The sequence below is a fragment of the Merops nubicus genome, unplaced genomic scaffold (assembly GCF_000691845.1).
Source record: "Merops nubicus isolate BGI_N331 unplaced genomic scaffold, ASM69184v1 scaffold1485, whole genome shotgun sequence".
Lineage (NCBI taxonomy): Eukaryota > Metazoa > Chordata > Aves > Coraciiformes > Meropidae > Merops > Merops nubicus.
Window position 1 is genome coordinate 3,125 of NW_008607380.1, and position 15,972 is coordinate 19,096.

A 15,972-nucleotide genomic window follows, 5' to 3' on the forward strand; every position below is an offset into this window, starting at 1 on the left:
GGAGGCAGCACAACAGGTCTGGCAGAGGCAGCTCAGGGGAGAAGGAGAAACAACACAGAACCCCCCACTAAAGGTCAGAACCTGTGCCAACAACCCCAAGAAACGAGGCCAAACCCACCCGGGGGGAGACAAGGGCTCTGAGAGCCACTTTGTCCAGCAGCCCAAGAGCCCCAGAGCCAGGACTGGGAAGGAGAAGCAGAGTTCTGCTCTGATAGCCTGCAGGGGAGCTGGGCAGGGCCAGGAGCCCCCCAGGAGCCCCCCAAACCCCCCTGGGGGGGCTCTCTCTGTACCTTGACGTCGGCGATGAGGGCGTCCTCGTCCTCGATGCCGGTGGGGACGCACTTCTTGTGCAGAGGGAGAGACTCCAGCTTGTCCACCAGGCAGCGCAGCCCCTCCAGCTCAAACTGGGTGAGGTGAACCCTCCTGCTCTTGCGCGGGCTGCCGCCGCTGGGGTCGCAGCTTTGGCCGTTCTGGGAGCCCCGGCTGGAGTCGGAGGAGGAGTCGATGGAAGGGGTTTTCTTCAGGGCTGGGAGGCTGCTCCTGCAGCTCCTGCCCAGCTCGTCGTAGTCGGCGTTGGCCCCGTTGGCGATGGGGCTGGTGAGGACCGAGCGCCTCGTGACCGGCCGCCTGGGCTCCTTCCCTGCCGCCTCCTCCTCCTCCTCCTCCTCCTCCTCCTCTTCCATGTTGACCGAGTCCGAGGAGCTCAGCTCCATATCTGCCGTGGGAAAGAGGGAGAGAAGAGCAGAGTGGCCAGGCAGTCAGGCACGGGAGGGGTTTGGTTTCTAGAGGAACCTCTCCCCCGTCAGCAGATGCTGGAGCAGCAGGTAGGGATGGGGATGAGGCAAGAGGAAAGGATGGGGCATAGGAGGGGGGCTGCTGGAGAAGAACAGCTAAACCCCATCCCCATTCCTGGCCTGTTCTGTGGGGAGGTGAGACACAAGACACCAGAAAACCTCCTGGAGGAGGAGACAGCTGTGCCTGAGACTGAATTTCATAGGATCATGGAATGGTTTGGGTTGGAAGGGACCTTTAAAGATCCTCTAGTCCAACCCCTCTGCCACAAAAGCAGAGGCACCATTCACTAGATGAGGAGGCTCAAAGCCTAATCCAACCTGACTGTGCTTTGGAGGGCTCTGGATCTCCATCCACCTCATCCTGGGAGGGACCTGGGGCCTTGATCCTGCCTTCAGGATGGGAGGAAGAGGATGTGGACTCAGTGGATGGCTGGGAGGTCTCTGAGCCTGACTGTGCATGACAAAGCACCCTCCCCAGACAGGCAGAGGGAAGTGGGTTCTCCAGCTCCCTTCCCCTCCATTCTCTGCACTAGTTCCAGTTCAGGCTGCTCACTGGCAGAGAAAGGGTGATGAAGGCTCAAGGAAGTCTCCAGGCAGGAGGACAGAGACAGCCAAGCACTGCAGGACACCTCCAGAGAACCATGAGCACAGGACAAGAGCTGGGGGCTGTGTCCCTCTGCCAGGGCCCCTTGGGCAGCAACAGAAAGCCCTGAAGAGGCTGTGGCTGTGAGGAGAGGTGCCCAGGAGCATTTCCAGCCTCTTAGGGGAGCAAGGATGGATTTGCTTCAAGGGCCGTGGGTGGAGGCTATCCAGCCTGAAGAAGAGTCTCTGGAAGGTATCACAGAATCATGGAATGGTTTGGGTGGGAAGGGACCTGTCAAGGTCACTGAGTTCAACCCCCTGCAGGGAGCAGGGACATCCCCAGCTAGAGCAGGGTGCTCAGAGCTCCATCCAACCTCCCCTGGGATGGTGCCAGGGATGGGGCAGCGACCACCTCTCTGGGCAGCCTGGGCCAGGGGCTCACCCCCCTCAACATCCAACATTTCTCCCTTCTCTCCAGTCTCAAGCTCCCTCTTGGAGCTTCAAACCATCCCCCCTTGTCCTGTCCCAACAGCCCCTGCTCCAAAGTCCCCCCCCAGCTTTCTGCCAGGCCCCTGGCAGTCCTGGCAGCCCCCAGCAGGTCTCCCCAGCTGGAGCCTTCTCCTCTGGGGCTGCCCCAGCCCAACTCTCTCCTGCTGGGCTCCCAGCAGAGGGGTTCCCCCCTCGGGGCATTGCTGGGGCTCCTCAAAACCCTATCCATGTCTCTCCTGACCATTGCTCAGAGCTCACCTCAGCTCTGAGGCCAAACATCCCTTCTGCCAGAGACTCCCCACGGGACCTGGACAGTGTTGGCAGCTCTGAGTGCAGGAAGGCCCCAGTTCAGCAGCACAGAAGTGTCACTGCCCCACAGCCCAGCAATGGTTGCTGCAACTTCCCCCCAGCTCTGCTCTGGAAGGCTTTGTGTGCACCAGCAAGGCCAAGAACTCCTGGGCTGGTTTTGCAGCTACGAGGGCCTCAGCCTTGTCACAGGGGCAAAGGAGGAAGCAGAAGTCTGGCTTGTTTTGACTTCTGGCTCAAAGGAAAGGAAACAAACAGCACCTCCTTCAGCCAGCCTGCTGTCCAGAGGGCATTGCAAAGGGCAAAAAGGGAGGAAACACCCAAAAAAAAAAACCCTACCTTGTGAAACTGAGGAAGTGAGGGACCCACCCTGGTCTGAGGCAGCGTGCAGCCAGGCAGGGGGGCGTGAGGGGCAGCTGTGGTCGGGCTGAGGGGGGCCTCAGGGCTGGGGAGCTGAGGTGAGGGCCTTACCCATGCTGAGGGACTCCTTCTGGAAGTCCTTGGTGAGGTGGGAGCGGCTGGTGATGCAGTAGACGTAGCGCTCCAGCACGTACCAGCACATCTCGTAGTAGAAGGGGTAACGGAACTTATTGGGGACCTGGAAAAGGGGGGAGGGGAAAGGGATGAGCTCTGGACACCCCCAGCACCATGCTGCAAGGAGATCCCTCCTGTTCCTGCTGCCTCGAGCCAGGCTGATCCCCCCCTCCCTGCTGAGAGACAGGCTGGCCCGTTACTGGAGCTCTGTTGTGTTGGCAGAGGGGGAAGATGCCCCTGGCCCAGCTGCCCACCCACAGGCCCTGCCTGCTGCAGCAGCCTGAGCTGCTTCAGAGGGGCCAACAGGCCACCCACCACAGCCCAGGGATGCCATGAAGCTCCTCTGGAGAAGGTGAGCACTGCAGGACCCATTTCTCCACAAGGACACCCACCCGTCAACAGCATTCTCTGCTCAGGACCTCAGGAAGCCTTTAGCTTCAGTCACAGAATCACAGGGTGGTTTGGGTGGGAAGGCACCTTCCAAGGTCATCCTGTCCAACCCCCTGCAGGGAGCAGGGACAGCCCCAGCTAGAGCAGGGTGCTCAGAGCTCCATCCAACCTCCCCGGGGATGGTGCCAGGGATGGGGCAGCGACCACCTCTCTGGGCAGCCTGGGCCAGGGGCTCACCCCCCTCAGCATCCAACATTTCTCCCTTCTCTCCAGTCTCAATCTCCCTCTTTGAGTTCCAAACCATCCCCCCTTGTCCTGTCCCAACAGCCCCTGCTCCAAAGTCCCCCCCCAGCTTTCTGACAGGCCCCTTGAAGCCCTGGCCGCCCCCAGCAGGTCTCCCCAGAGCCTTCTCTTCTCACTCATCTCTCTAAGATCAACACCAGGCAGCAACAGAAGGCAGCCAGGTAAGAGAAGAGACAACCCACTGGGTGCCCTCCCATGGCCAAGTTGCCACCTTCCTCTTCAGGTAGCCAGTGGCCTGTAACACTCACAACAAGACTTCCAAAGCCCTCAGAAGCCCGGGGTGAGGCAGGAGGAAGGCTGAGGGAGCAGAACAAGCCTCAGTGCTGCTGCCTGTCCCTCTGCCCGTGTTCCTGCCCATGTTTTGCAGGCTACGACACGCTGCTGATGGGCAGCTGGAGGAGTCTGAGCACTCTGGGACAGGGTGAGCCCCCCAAATTCCTGGCTGCCCCCTCCCCAGCAGCCCCCAGAGGTCAGGTCCTCACCCGTGTGCGGTCTTCGATGCTGTAGATCCGGAGCTGCATAGGGATGTTGAAGCTGTGTAAGAAGTTGCCTCCAAAAACCAGTGTGTCCATGGGAGTGTACACAGCATGGATCCAACCTGGGAGAGAAAGCAAGAGTTGGAGCTCTTCAGAGGTTTCTGTCATCCTGGTGGCTGTGGAATGTTGGTTTCTAATTGTGTTAGGCCTAAAAGCACCAGCGAGGAGGAACACGGTCTGCTAAAGTCTGTTCAACAATTCAAAACCCCTCAGAGTGACTCAAATTCCAGCTCAGTTATCTCCAAGCCTCAGTAATCCAGCCAAGCCCAACATTTTGGGAATTCCAGGGTGGGTTTCCTCAAGGCAAGGCCACTCAGTTCAGAAGAAGTGTCAGTTGGGAGAAGGGGACTAACATGAGTAAACTTGTGCAATCCTCAGGGCCAACCCCAACCTCCCCTGGGGCAACTTGAGGCTGTTGCCTCTTGTCCTGTCCCTTGTTCCTTGGGAGCAGAGCCCGACCCCCCCTGGCTCCAGGCTCCTGTCAGGAGCTGTGCAGAGCCAGAAGGTCTCCCCTGAGCCTCCTTTGCTCCAGGCTCAGCACCCCCAGCTCCCTCAGCTGCTCCTCCCCACACTTGGGCTCTAGACCCTTCCCCAGCAGCTCCGTTGCCCTTCTCTGCCCACGCTCCAGCCCCTCCAGCTCCTGCTGGGAGGGAGGGAGGGGCCCAAAACTGCCCCCAGGATTGGAGGTTCAGCCTCCCCAGTGCCCAGCCCAGGGGGACAATCCTGCCCTGCTCCTGCTGGCCACACCAGTGCTGACCCAAGCCAGGATGCTGGTGGCCTCCTTGGCCAGCTGGGCACACTGCTGGTGCACATTCAGTCACCTGCAAGTCCCTCCCTGTGTTCGTGCTTCCCAGCTCCCTACAGGCTGTCAGCACATTCCCACATCTGCTCCTGGTGCTGTGCTTCCCAGCACAGTCTTTTCTCATGCCCAGAGCAGCCACCTCACTCCATAAACTCCCCTTCCTTGCTTCACACTTGGAACCTGACTCTGCAGAGACTCCACAAGAGACCCAGGGAGCTGAGGAGCTGCCCTGCACAGGGCCACGACAGGCACGATTTGGGAGCTGGCAACCAAGAGGATGGAGCCACATCACACCTCCCAGCTACTCAGGAGGGAGGAGGCTGAATCCTGCTTGGTCCCATTTTCCTCGTGTCCCAGGAGTTCTGGTCTCTCACCACAAGCCTGGCAAGGGTCAGGATGTGTCTGCCCACCTGAGGGGATGACAAATGTGTAGCCCTGCTTGAGCTCGATGCGCTGGCACTCTGACACTCTGTCCCCCAGGAAGATGTCTCCCTGCTTCCCTGAGAGAAGCCAGTTTTCATAGAGCTCCAGGTTCTGGGGGGTAGGAGGGATCAGCCAGAAGATCTGGAAATGAAGATAACACAGTCAGAGTATGAGAGACAAAGTAGGTATTACAGGATCCCAGTGAGGTGGGGCTGAGGATCCTCTGGGGATCATCTCCCCCAACCCCCTGCTCCAGCAGCGCCCCCCCAGCAGGGTGCCCAGGGTCACAGCCAGGAGGGGTTGGGATCTCTCCAGAGCAGGAGACTCCCCAGCCTCTCTGGGCAGCTGCTCCAGGCTCTGCACCCTCCCACCCAAGAAGTTTCTCCTCCTGCTCAGGTGGCACCTCCTGGGTTCCAGTTGGTGCCCGTTGCCCCTGGGCCGGTGGCTGGCCACAACTGAGCAGAGTCTGGCCCCAGCCTCTTGCCCCCCGGGGGCCCTTTAGCTCTTGCTCAGCACTGCTCAGATCCCCTCTGAGGCTTCTCTTCTCCAGCTGCACAGCCCCAGGGCTCTCAGCCTGGCCTGGCATAGAGCTGCTCCAGCCCCTCAGCAGCTCCACAGCCTCCTCTGGACTCTCCCCAGTAGCTCCTGGTCTCTCTGGAACTGGGGAGCCCAGAACTGGACCCAAGACTCCCAAAGTGCCCTCACTGGGGCAGAGCAGAGGGGCAGGAGACCCTCCCTTGACCTGCTGGCCACACTCTTCCTCCTGCACCCCAGGGGACCACTGGCCTTCTTGGCCACTAGAGCCCATTGCTGGCTCACTAGCACAGAGGTAAAACACCTCCCTAGTCCTGCTGGCCACACTGTTTCTAATGCCACTAAGCTGAGCTACCACCAGATTTTGCTGCCCCAGTGTCATTAAAGAGTCTATGATGGGCAGCTGAAGGTGCCAATTGGGAGGACTGGCACCTTCCCAGACACCCCCTGGGACAGATTTCCACGCCAGGCCCCAGGACAACACCCAGCTGGGGGCTGGACGCCTGGCACAGGGAAATCCTGGCACCACTCTAACTGGAAGCCACCCCTCAAGGAGCAAACGTGGCACCTGGATGAAGTTTGTAACCCAACTCCAACTGGATGGAACCTGGGGCTCAGTTTTTGTGCCTTGGGCTGAGCTCAGCTGCAGGAAGCTACTCCAGAGAAGCAGCCCTTCTCTGACACCATTTCAGAGCCACTTCTCACCTGGTACCAACCTTCAGTTCAAAAGCTTCTGCTTTTCAAGTCTCTTGATGTTTTAAGATGACCCCCTCAACACATTTGTTGGCTCTTCAAAACCCCTGAACAGCTCAGCTTCAGGAGAAGCTCCCACTCATCTTTGATTACCTTTCCCCCACTTGCTGCTGCTCCCAGTGTGCTGTTTTCTGCCACACCAAGAGGTGAGCAGCTGAGGCAGCCAAATGATCTCTCAGAAGCCCAAGGCACTGGATGAATTGAGTTAAACTACTCTATGTCTTTTAGTCTTTTATGAGGTTGTCTCAGCATCATCTCTGCAGCACAGGTTTTCAGCCTGTGCCTGGTGCAGCTCTCGGGGCCTGAACTACTTCCAAGAACCACAGGTACAATTCACCATCTGGGACCTGTATCTTCCAAGGATCCACAAGAGAAGAGACTAAAAGCTGCCCTCCTAAAGCATCTGGAAGCTCCCCAGCAGGGCCTGTCCTCCTACCTTTCCCCCTCGGTGGATGTGGTACCACACAGAAGTGCCACCAAAGTCCACGTGGAAATCTGTGTAGCAGCCCTTGACACTCATCAGACAGTACCTGGTGGGAAACAAGGTGAGCACAAGGTGAAACTGAGCAGTGATCCACGTTTCAGAGCAGACAGAACATGGGAAGGAGCTGCCCAAAGCCAGGCCAAGGGCTCAGTGCAGAGCTGCAGGGAGGGGGTGGTTTGCAGGAGAGCTTCCACAGAGTGCAGCAAGCTCCTAGAAGCCACACAGCACTCTTTAAACAGAGGTTTCAACAACAAACTGGGGTGTCCTTAGTGTTACCCACCAAAACAAACAGGAGACAGTTCCTCCTGCTTCCCCCCCTTGGGACAAACTGCTTCTCCCTTGGGCAGTTTTCTTGCAAGAGATCTTTTGCTGCCTCCCAGCATGGGAAAAAGCTCAGGAGGTCACTTACTTCTGCACCTTTGGGTACTGCATCTCCAGGATTGCATTCGTGGACTCTGTCTGACTCTCCTTCAGGTGCCTGGGCCACATGTTGTCAACCCAGTCAATCAAATCCACCTACAGCAGAAAGGTGGGAGACAGGAGGGGAGAAGAAAGGGGCACAGTAAGACCCTTCTGCACAGCACTGGAGTCCTGGTCTTCTACTCAGGGGCTGGGGGGGAACTGCTGGACATGAAACCCACGCTGGGCAGCATCTCCTCGGGTGGGATGCAGCTCCCTAAGCCCTAGGACAGCCCCAGCAGGCAGAGATGTCCAGGCTCCCTCTACAGTTGAACGTGAGAAGTGATTGGCCCCACAGAGCTGCCCCTTCCTCTCCACCGACTGCAGAGTGAGCTCAGCATCTCCATCACCACCCACTTCACTGAGGACAGCTGGTTTTCCACCTGCCCTGCCTCCAGCACACCTCCAGCCCTGGCCTCTGCCCTCAGAGATGTCCAGATCTTGCCTCAGAACCCTGCTCTGCCATGCTGCACAACCCCCTGGGGTCCCAGCTGCACACAGGGTTCATGTCCCACCAGCATCACCCTTCCCAACCACCAAGGAAACCACAAAGCCCCACCAGCATCCAGGCTTTGGCTGCTCACCCAGAACCCCAGGGGCACCACTGAGCTCTGCTGCCTGATCTGGGCCCTGCTGGAGCTGCAGCTCTCTTTGGCCACGATGGGGCTGCTGCAGGGTGCAGGAGAGGGCTCTGCACCGAGCACCAGAGCAGCACAGTGTGCAGCACAGGCCCAGGGTGGGAGGGGAGCCCAGGTCTTGGCAGGCAGTGGAATCAAGAACTGGGAGAAGCAGGGACATCCCCAGCTAGAGCAGGGTGCTCAGAGCTCCATCCAACCTCCCCTGGGATGGTGCCAGGGATGGGGCAGCGACCACCTCTCTGGGCAGCCTGGGCCAGGGGCTCACCCCCCTCAGCATCCAACATTTCTCCCTTCTCTCCAGTCTCAAGCTCCCTCTTTTAGTTCCAAACCATCTCCCCTTGTCCTGTCCCAACAGGCCCTGCTCAAAAGCATGTCCCCAGGAGCAGTTTACTTCACTCTAATTACCCCTTGGCCAATCAGTTCCACTTCTCTAATTGCTGCTGGGTGGTGAACGTGCCCAGCTCTCTGGAGGAGGACACACCAGGGACTTGACCATGGCCACCAGGGCTGAGGGCAGCCCCAGCCTGATGCTGAGACCAGCTCCAGCAGACAAGGCCTGAGTCAAACCCCAGATCAGCTCCAGCAGTGACACCCCTGCTGAGCCCACGTGTGTCACCAGCAGCTCCTCTCCTCCCCCTCTCAAGTCCTGGGCTGCACCCTGCCCGTGGAGAAGCCCCAGGGGAAGGACACTCCAGCAGAGGGAAGAGCCACGCTCACCGTGGCGGGTCTCTGCACCAGGTTCTCCAGCTTGGTGTGGCTGAACTCCAGGCTGATGACGTTGTACAGCTTCTCCCTCTCAGCCTCTGGGGTTTCATAGTAACGTGCCCACTGTGCCATGGACATTTCAATGTCCCTCTGAGTGTTCACATCCATCACATCCACCATCCGTCGGCTCCCTGCCGGGACAGAGACGTCACTGCAACCCTCCCTGAGCCCAACAGACCACCCAGAAGAGCAGAGAACCCTCCCCAAAAGAGCCCACCCCCACAAGTGGGACAGCTTGGTCCCTCCCATAACTCCATCTTCCTCCATGTGGGTAACTTCTGGAAACAGAACTTGCTTCAGGGCAAACTAGACTCGAGCAGGTTGTGATCCACCAGCTAAGGACCAGCTTCAACCACTCTGAGGGAGGCAGAAAATCAGCTCTGTAGCTTTGGTAAACCCAAGGACCCCCCCAATGTTGGTCCATGCCCCCCCCAGTGCAGGCCAGAGCCCCTGGTCCCCGACACTCACCGACACACAGCCGCACATCGTTCACGCTGAAGTCGGGGTCTGGCATCCTGCAGGACAAACACCTGGCTCAAAACTCCACCTGCAGCTCCTGCTTGCAGCCCCTTCCCCACCTGTCAGCCCAGTGTTGGCACCCTGAGGATATCTCCGTGCCTCTTCCTGCCCCTTGGGCACGGTGAGGACCGTGCAGTGAGAGCTCTGCGAGCCCAGAGATTTCTTCTGGCTTGGGGAGAGGATTTGGGAAGGGGATGGACCATCTCTGGAGCATGAGCTGTCGTGCAGCAGCTTCTGGCAAGCTAAGAGTGAGCAGGACTCAGGCTCAGCAGTCCCAGCTCTCGTTTTGAAGGCTGCCTGTAAGAGTTATCCCAGTAGAAGGGCACAGCCAGACCAGTCCAGGCAGCCTATTTCACTGACACAGCACAGCTCCTCTAGCTGTGTGTACTGGTGTGCTGCTCTGGATAAACACTGCTGGCACAGCCAGGCAGCTGCTCAGGCAGCTCTTGACCCAGAGAAAGAACCAAAAGCTCAGGAGAAATCCAGTTTCACCCAGGCTGTAACCCCCAGGATCACATCTCTGCCCTCCCAAGGCAGGCAGTGGTTAAAACTGAGCCTGGCACAAGTTCCTCTCTTGCTCACCCCAGTATGGGACACCCCAGACTGGGCAAGATGCTGCCTGTCACTCACAGCCAGCTGACTGTAAGTCGACTGACTCACTGCAGCAGGAGACAGGCAGCAGTTGAGGAGTAACCACCGTGTGTAGATCAGGTTGGAATCCTGGAAAAAGCCCAAAATACTACGAGTTGCTCCACTCTCTGGCACTAGATGCCCGTGTTACCAGGAAAGGAACCCAGCCAGATGTTGCATCAGAGCAGCAGTGGGACTTCCCAGACGTTTGGCTGAGTTGGGATCACCTACAGCCAGTTCAGTCCTGTCACTTTATGCCCAGGCAGACTGGTTAGAATGGGGTAGGGGAGGTGGAGGAGACAACTCTCTGCTCATTGCACATGGAGAACAGAGTGGACATGGGCTCAGCAGCTTGGCACAGCACTGCTCCAGCTTCTGGGAGTGGATCCCACAAAGAAAGAAGAAAGAAATCAGGTCAGAGTCACCCACCTCTCTTTAACATAACACTTACTTTATCCCCAGGCCATCAGAGCTCCTGAAGATGAGAGGGTCTCTCAGGCCACCTCGCTGGATGTATTCCACTGTGAAGTCTGGTGTGGGGAGAGAAGAAGAGGGAAGGTGTTAGAAGCAGCTCCTTCAGAGGACTACAGGCAAACTGAGGTCAGAAAGGAGGTCCCTGGAGACCTCTAGTCCAACCCTACTCCCAAATTGGGTTGTTCAGGGCCCTGTGCAGCTGAGACAGAACTTCCTCCTGCTCAAAAAGAAAGCCCCTTTCCTCACTATTTCCTCAGAGACCCTGGGACTCCTCTGGGGCAGTTCTGTGAGCAGCATGGTGTGTGCTGCTGACAGGCCTCAGACAGGCCTCCCAGGGAAGTTTGCTCCAAGAGGCTGCCCCAGAGAGGGGAACAGCATGGGTTTTGGTCCTCCCTTCCTCAAGAAGCTCACAGCCAAGAGACACCTTGGAGAAATGCTTCCCCCCCCTCCCATGGTAAGTCCTCAGGAGGCTCCCAGAGGCTGTGTGATGAAAAGACAACCCACTGAGCTGCAAGCATGGTGAAAGAAAGGGGAGAGATCCCACATGGTCTTTAAATTAAGCACCTAGTAGACACGTGGCTGCAATTACAGGTGCTGACCCAGGCAAAGCCTCTTGCTCCTGGCTGCCACGTGTCCCAGCAAGCCTGCAGTGCTGCAGACCAGCTCCTGGCTCCCCAGGGGGAGCAGCTTCACATCAGTTCCCACCCACCCCCCTGTCGCCAGCTCCCCTGGCCCAAGGGGTTAGAAGGTTTGAGCCAATCCTACAACAATATACCTCAGGTTGCCTTCAACCTGACAGGAGGCTGCAGACAGGTGGGGGTCAGACTCTTCTCCCAAGGAACAGGACAAGAGGCAACAGCCTCAGGTTGCTCCAGGGGAGGGTTCAGTTGCCCCTGAGGAACCATGTCTTGCCCTGGAGGGTTGTCCAGGGCTGTGCCAGGCTGCCCAGGGCAGTGGTGGAGTCCCCACCCCTGGAGGGGTTTCCAAGCCGTGGAGATGTGGGGTGAGGGACACGGGGCAGTGGGGACCTGGCAGGGCTGGGGGTACAGTTGGACCTGATGAGCTTAAAGGTCTCTTCCAACCCAAGGATTCTGTGAACTGGTTTCATTAACACCACAATGGCCTTGTAACCACCCTTGAGGCTGGCAGCCAGGGAGGCTTTGGGTGCAGTCAGAGGCACAAGAGCACATCCCAGTGTGCTGATCCCTGTCAGCTTTCTAAGAAGGGCTTGGGGAAGGTCATGTCACACCCCCTGCCCCACTGGAGAAGCAGCCAAGCACAGCAGCTCCCTGCTTACTGACAGCAGGCCCCAGACAAACCTTTGCCTTCCATGAAGACCACGAAGGTGGAGTTAAACTTGTTGGTGGACAGCTTTTCCTCCAGGTCAAACGTCCTCTTGCCTTCGATTTCATCGTCGGAGATGCCGTCGTCCTCGTAACGCCGCCGCATCGTGCCACGCTGAGGAGAGAGCACAGCAGCAACTCAGAGCTGGGGGGCAGCAGGAGCCACCACCTTCCTTCCCAGAGCCTCATCTCAACCCAGCAGGGCTCCTCCAGGGCCTGGGTGAACCCTGGGAAGCCCAAAGCTTCTCCCCCCAGAGGGAAGAGGCTCTATTCCCGAGGTGCGTCGTCCGCTGGGTCTCCTGCTCAAAAAGCACTGTTGGTTTTCAAGAGAGAGGTGCTAGAGAAGATCAATTTTGGCAACGTCTGTCCTGGATCCAAACCACGCCACTGAAACAGCCGACTTGCTCCTCCTACAACCACCAGCTTTGTGCTGTATGGGAGACAGATTATTCACTCCTAACGAGGCTGTCGCAGAAAGAGAGGAGGAGAGAGAGCTCAAACTGGGGCAAAGGGAAAAAAAAAACCACAGAATCCACTTCCCATTTTTATAGGTGCAGCTGTATTTTGCCATGCTGGAGGTAGAGGCACTTGAGAATTTAAAGCTCTGCCAGAATTCCAGGTGATAAAGGAAGAGAGGGGTTTGTGCTGAAGGCAATTCTCAAGTTTTCACACACAAAAGTTGATTTATCCCCTTGTTTGTGTGTCAGGCAGTAGCAGGGGGAAGAAGTTCTTCTCTTAGAGGGTCTCCTATGTACATCTGTAGTGGGATTCCTGACAGACATCCCCTCCTAGCACTGCTGGATCTGGAAGGAATTAGTGTCCCCAGCTGTTATCCACCCCTGCTCCAGCAGAGCTGCCCGTGGGAATGCTCCCGAAATCCCTGCAGATAACTTCAACCTGGTCTGAATTAGCCAAGCTGACTTCCCCCAATTAGGGATGCTCCCCTCATAAACCATCCACACCCATTGCTGTGCCAGCAGACAGCCAGGGACAGGATGGGGCAGGGGGTGACAGTTGCCTGCAGCACTGGCAGTGGGTCACATCCCAGCAACACCACCAGTCCCAGCCACGGAGCAGGACAGAGCCCAGCACCCACTCAGACCTCAGAATCACAGACTGGTTTGGGGGGGAAGGGACCTTCCAAGGTCACCTTGTCCAACCCCCCTGCAGGGAGCAGGGACATCCCCAGCTAGAGCAGGGTGCTCAGAGCTCCATCCAACCTCCCCTGGGATGGTGCCAGGGATGGGGCAGCGACCACCTCTCTGGGCAGCCTGGGCCAGGGGCTCACCCCCCTCAGCATCCAACATTTCTCCCTTCTCTCCAGTCTCAAGCTCCCTCTTGGAGCTTCAAACCATCCCCCCTTGTCCTGTCCCAACAGCCCCTGCTCCAAAGTCCCCCCCCAGCTTTCTGATGGCCCCTGGAACTCCTGAAAGACCCCCAGCAGGTCTCCCCAGCTGGAGCCTTCTCCTCTCAGCTGCCCCAGCCCAACTCTCTCCTGCTGGGCTCCCAGCAGAGGGGTTCCCCCCTCAGGGCATTGCTGGGGCTCCTCTGGCCCCCCTCCAGCAGGTCCCTTGCTCTGCTGAGGACTCCAGAAAGCTGCACAACCAGCTCCTATGTCCCAGCACAACCACCTCCTGTGTGTCTCAGCTCCTGTTAACCCCCAGGAGACCCTGCTGAGCTCCCCTGGGCAGCACAGCACCCCCAAACCACAGCCAGGCACCCACCTCTGGGTGCCAGGAGAGCACCCACCCTTCTCCCCATCACCAGTCACAGCCCAGCTCAGCACTTGCCTGCCAGGCAGGGTGCAAACACAGGGGCTTTCCTGGCCAAAATCCAACAGAGGAAACAGGCCCAGGGGATGCAGCTCCACATCCACCCCCAGACCTTGCTGGAGGCAAGGTGGGGAAGCCCCAAAAGCCCCATTTACTGGACAACCACAATTCCCACCCCAGAACCACCTCAAACCACCTCTTCCTTGTCTGGAAGGCAGAGGTGATATGGGCAAAGAGGCCTTGGAAAGAGGAGTTGTAGCTTCCCCTTTCTACTTCTACCCTTCCAGAGAGAAGCAGAGCTCATGGTGCTTCCTCCTGCCTGGGTGGACCCCGAGCTGTGCAAGCCCTGTCTGGCTGACATGGTCTGAATTTTGACCCCTTCCCTTGGGCCAGACTCCCCAAACCTGCCAACGAACAGGGGACAAGCAGCTTCTTACCTTTGCTGGGTGTAAATTGTGAGATGGAGACTGCCTGGCACGCTCAAGGCTGGCAGGAAGAGTCCACATCCAAACTAGTCTCCTAATACCTTAAATTTGGCTCCCAGGCTGGAATTAGAAATGATATTTCAGGGCTTCTAGATAGCAGCCTTCTAGTGCAGGACCAGGGGATCCTTCCAGCTCTTTGCCACAGCCACGAGGCAAACAGAAAAGCAGCAGCTACCCCACAAAGGCCCCAACCCCAGGAACACCTTAACTGGGAACCCCCTCACGTGGGGGAAGCAGGGATGGAGAGCATGGAAGGAAGGGGATCGACTCCTCCAGCCAAGCAAACTCCCAGCTCTGCTTTGCTGCAGGCAGGGAAGAGTCTGGCCTCCTAATTTGCTCAGTCTGGAGGAGAATAGGATCCCAGTCGTGGCTGAGGACCCAAAAGTGCTGCCACAATTATTGGCTCCCAGCAGTTATACAACATCTCCAGCGTGCTCCATCTCATTGTTGTCTTGGGAGGGTGGGGAAGAAAAAAAAATCCAGCATTTCAGCCTGTGCAGGGCAGGCAGGAGGAAGGAAAGGCCACGGGGAGAGATGTGGCCAGAGCCCAAGCCTGGGGCTTGTGCAGGGAGCCTCCGAGCCCCCTTTCTGCTCTGCTGAGCTTTGGTCCTCACCAGGGAACTGCCAGCTGGATAAAGAACTGACCACCAGCACTCACTTCTTCTCTGGGAACTCTGGACTGTGCTGCAGCTGGGGAGGCACAGCCTGGACCAGGAGATTCCCCCAAACCTGCCATCCCTGTGAAGGTCCCAGGTGGAGCTCAGCCCCAGCCAGGCCAGGGAGCAGAGTCAGGCCCATCACACAGAGATCTGTTGCAGCATTCAGCAGCAATACTCAAATATTGTTTGGGTTTTTTTTTTTCCAGCTCTGTGATCTGTGGGCAGGATTCAGAAATTTCTCATCCCCATGAGAACTTTACTGAGGACAAGCAGCCCAAAAAACTTTCTCCCTGTGGCAGGCAGGGTCAAGGTAGAGGTTGTTTCTTCATCCTCCACCAGTGCTGGCTGGCAATTTTCATCTAAGGTTCATCCATTTCTTCCTGGCCCTCTGGGGTACCACCCACTTACTGCAGGAAAGAGGAATATGGATCCTCCAGACAGCTCCAGTGTCATCCCTTCTGCTCAGATCCTTTCACCCACATCCTCCTCCTCCTCCTCCCAGGGGTGATGGGGCAGGGCCTGGTGCTCCTCTCCATGGTGCTCCTCTCCAAAACTCTTCCCTGGACACCTCTCTGCAGCAGCAAGCACTGCCTGGAAGGAGCACAGCTACCCCTAAAGGCAAAGGAGCTGACAGCTGGCTGAAGGGAACAAGACAACTCTCCTGTGGGGGTTTTTTTTTGGAGTGAAGAACGAGTACAGGGTCACATCTGAAGAAAGCACAAGCTGTCCTTTGGCTGGAAGGGCCTCACATATTTACACAGGGAAACCAACAACCACCACAGTGTTTTAGTCACTTCCTGGCCTGTCTGCTGCCATCCCACCCCTGATCTCCCATCACCTCCATCTCCCAGGCCTCAGGAAGCCTCCTCCTGCTGTGCCATGGGCCTGTCCACCTCAGGAGACCACAGCACAGCTTGCTTCTCCTCTGCCTCCTCTCTGCTGTCCTGCCAGAGCAGCTTCTTCAGCCCTTTGCACGTTTGCTTGGCTGAAATGCATCTAAACTGGTGACAAACCAACAAGCTCAACTCTCCTCAGCTTATAAATTGAACTTTTGGCATATTTTTACAGCAAACAACTATGGCTTTCATCCAGGTAAGTCCAGACCTTCAACATTCAAACACCCATCAGCCAGTTTTAACCCACAGCATCTCCCTGTTGCCAACAGAGGTGTCCAAAATTCCACCCCCAAGACACCACACTGAGCTCCACCAGGAATTCACAGCCACTCCCCAAAATTGCTCTTGAGATCCTTTATTTGCATAGGTTAGGGCCTGACCTGCTGGGAAGCAGCTCCACAG

At 57.5% G+C, this 15,972-nt stretch overlaps 1 protein-coding gene across 1 annotated transcript; it reads right to left on the bottom strand.

The window, feature by feature from the left end:
• Positions 1-290: 290 nt before the first annotated feature.
• On the bottom strand, positions 291-11,864 carry LOC103772569 (lysine-specific demethylase 2A-like; the record flags this gene model as incomplete). Its single annotated transcript, XM_008939904.1, has 10 exons — positions 11,735-11,864; positions 10,393-10,471; positions 9,261-9,307; positions 8,745-8,923; positions 7,340-7,446; positions 6,883-6,976; positions 5,147-5,300; positions 3,881-3,996; positions 2,643-2,769; positions 291-715 (listed from the first exon to the last, which is right to left on the bottom strand). Coding segments are annotated over exons 1-10 (1,458 nt in total), but the record flags the coding sequence as incomplete, so codon positions are not given.
• Positions 11,865-15,972: the final 4,108 nt, after the last annotated feature.